Source organism: Solea senegalensis, unplaced genomic scaffold (genome assembly GCF_019176455.1).
Source record: "Solea senegalensis isolate Sse05_10M unplaced genomic scaffold, IFAPA_SoseM_1 scf7180000017706, whole genome shotgun sequence".
NCBI classification, from domain to species: Eukaryota; Metazoa; Chordata; class Actinopteri; order Pleuronectiformes; family Soleidae; genus Solea; species Solea senegalensis.
Window position 1 is genome coordinate 50,001 of NW_025322501.1, and position 2,500 is coordinate 52,500.

Here is a 2,500-nt window from a genome sequence, read left to right on the forward strand (position 1 = left end):
AACACAACTGTTACACAAAGTGACAGAAACACAACTGTTACACAAAGACAGAGACACAACTGTTACACAACCGACAGAAACACAACTGTTACACAAAGTGTGACAGAACACAACTGTGCCACACAAAGTGACAGAAACACAACTGTTACACAGTGTGACAGAAACACAAATTGTTAAGCACAAAGTGTGACAGAAACACAACTGTTACACAAAGTGTGACAGAGACACAACTGTTACACAAACTGACAGAAACACAACTGTTACACAAACTGACAGGAGAGAGAGAAGTTAAAGGAGGAGAAGAAGAAATATGCAGAGCGTCTGAAGCTGTGGAACAAACCCAGAGAAGACATGGAGTGTGAAGATCTGAAGGTGAGTGAAGGCATCACACACACACACACACACACACAGATCCAGGGTCAGCTGATGGACAGGTGTGTGTGTGTGTGCTTCTCCTTCCAGGAGCTTCCCAGTCCAGTTCCTGTGAGAACCCGTCTTCCAGCAGAACTGTTTGGAGAAGCTCTGATGGTTCTAGAGTTCCTGCGAGCGTTTGGAGAAGCATTTGATCTGAAGGACGAGTTCCCTGACGGAGTCACTCTGGGTGAGGACGGGCTTTCTGCTCGTGGTCCTGTGTGTGTGGGGGTTGGTTCTGATCCAGTCTGTGTCCACAGAGGTTCTGGAGGAGGCTCTGGTGGGTTCTGATCCTGAAGGTCCTCTGTGTGAGCTGCTCTTCTTCTTCCTCACGGCCATTTTTCAGGCTCTGGACGAGGAGCAGGAGGCGGTGACCAAGGACCAGGCCGAAGGTCTCTCACACACGCGCACACACATACACACACACACAGACATGCTGCGCGCACCGCAGTGCACACAGACATGCACACCGCGAACACACACAGACATGCATGCGCGCGCACATACCACCGCGAACGCACTGAACATGCACACCTGCGAACACATAGACACACATACACCGCATTACGCACACCAGACATGCGTGCACACACACACACACATACGTGCACACACACACCACACACGCTGCACGAACAAACAGACATGCACGCACACACACACAATAACACACACATCTTTCTGCTCTAATGAGGACTCCTGTTGTTTTGTACATTAATGAACTGTGTGTGTGTGTGTGTGTGTGTGTGTGTGTGCACAGACCTGTCTGAGCCTCTAGAGGACGACTCTGACCCGACTCGCTCGGCGCTGAGTGCCGTGGCGTCATTGGCGGGGGCGTGGCCTCAGCTGCATCAGGGCCGCAGTCTGAAGGACCTGGACCTGGACAGCTGCACGCTCTCAGAGATCCTGCGCCTGCACATCCTGGCGTCCGGCGCCGACTGTAACCACGGCAACGCCAAGCTGCGCTACCAGAAGCAGGGCGGGTTCACGCTGATGGACGACCCGTGTGTGGAGCTGCGATTGGCCGAGCCGGCGCTGGTGAAGAGGCTGTCGAACACGGCGGTTTATGACCTGACACCAGGTCACAACACAACCACGTCAACACTGACTCTGTGTGTGTGTGTGTTTGTGTAGAACAGTGAGTGACGCTCAGTTGTGTTGTTGTTGTTGTCGACGTTCAGGAGAGAAGCTGAAGATCCTCCAGGCTCTGGTGGGGAAGCTGCTCACACTGGACTCCAGCAGAGACCTCATCGAGGACAGTGTGGACGAGCAGAAGCTGGCCAGACAGGAACTGAGAGAGATCAGAGCTGAGCAACACCGACGGGAGAGAGAGGAGGCCGCACACAGGTGAGAGACACACACGCACACACACACACACACACACACACACACAGGTGAGAGACACACACACACACACAGGTGAGAACACACACACACACACACACACACACAGGTGGGAACACACACACACACACACCAGGTGAGACACACACACACACACACGGGTGAGAGACACACACACACACACACAGGTGAGGAGACAGACACACACACACACACACACAGGTGAGAGACACCTGCACACACACCCAGGTGAGAGGCAGCACACACACACACACACAGGTGAGAGGCAGCACACACGGGTGGAGACACACACAGGTGAAGACACACACACACACACAGGTGAGACACACACACACACACAGGTGAGACACACACACACACACACACACACACAGGTGGGAACACACACACACACAGGTGAGAGACACTGCCTTTTGCACACACACACACACAGGTGAGGGGGAACACACACCTGCACAGGTGAGAGACACACCGCACACACACACACACACACACACACACACACACACAGGTGAGAGACACACACAGGTGAGAACCTGCATACACACACAGGTGAGGGACACACACACACACACAGGCTGAGGAGACACACCTGCATACACACACAGGTGAGAGACACACACACACACAGGTGGGGGAGACACTGCACACACACACACACACAGAGGCCGCACACAGGTGACACACACACACACACAGAGGAGGCCGCACACAGGTGACACAC

The 2,500-nt window shown here is 53.7% G+C and overlaps 1 protein-coding gene across 1 annotated transcript in view; it reads left to right on the forward strand.

The window, feature by feature from the left end:
* Nucleotides 1-2,500, forward strand: part of baz1a (bromodomain adjacent to zinc finger domain, 1A) — a 16,081-nt gene that overhangs the window by 4,955 nt on the left and 8,626 nt on the right. The window contains exons 9-13 of the mRNA XM_044018779.1: nucleotides 277-372; nucleotides 463-601; nucleotides 672-803; nucleotides 1,172-1,492; nucleotides 1,593-1,758. Coding sequence (XP_043874714.1) covers nucleotides 277-372; nucleotides 463-601; nucleotides 672-803; nucleotides 1,172-1,492; nucleotides 1,593-1,758 — 854 coding nt within the window. The remainder of the gene's footprint in view (nucleotides 1-276; nucleotides 373-462; nucleotides 602-671; nucleotides 804-1,171; nucleotides 1,493-1,592; nucleotides 1,759-2,500) is intronic.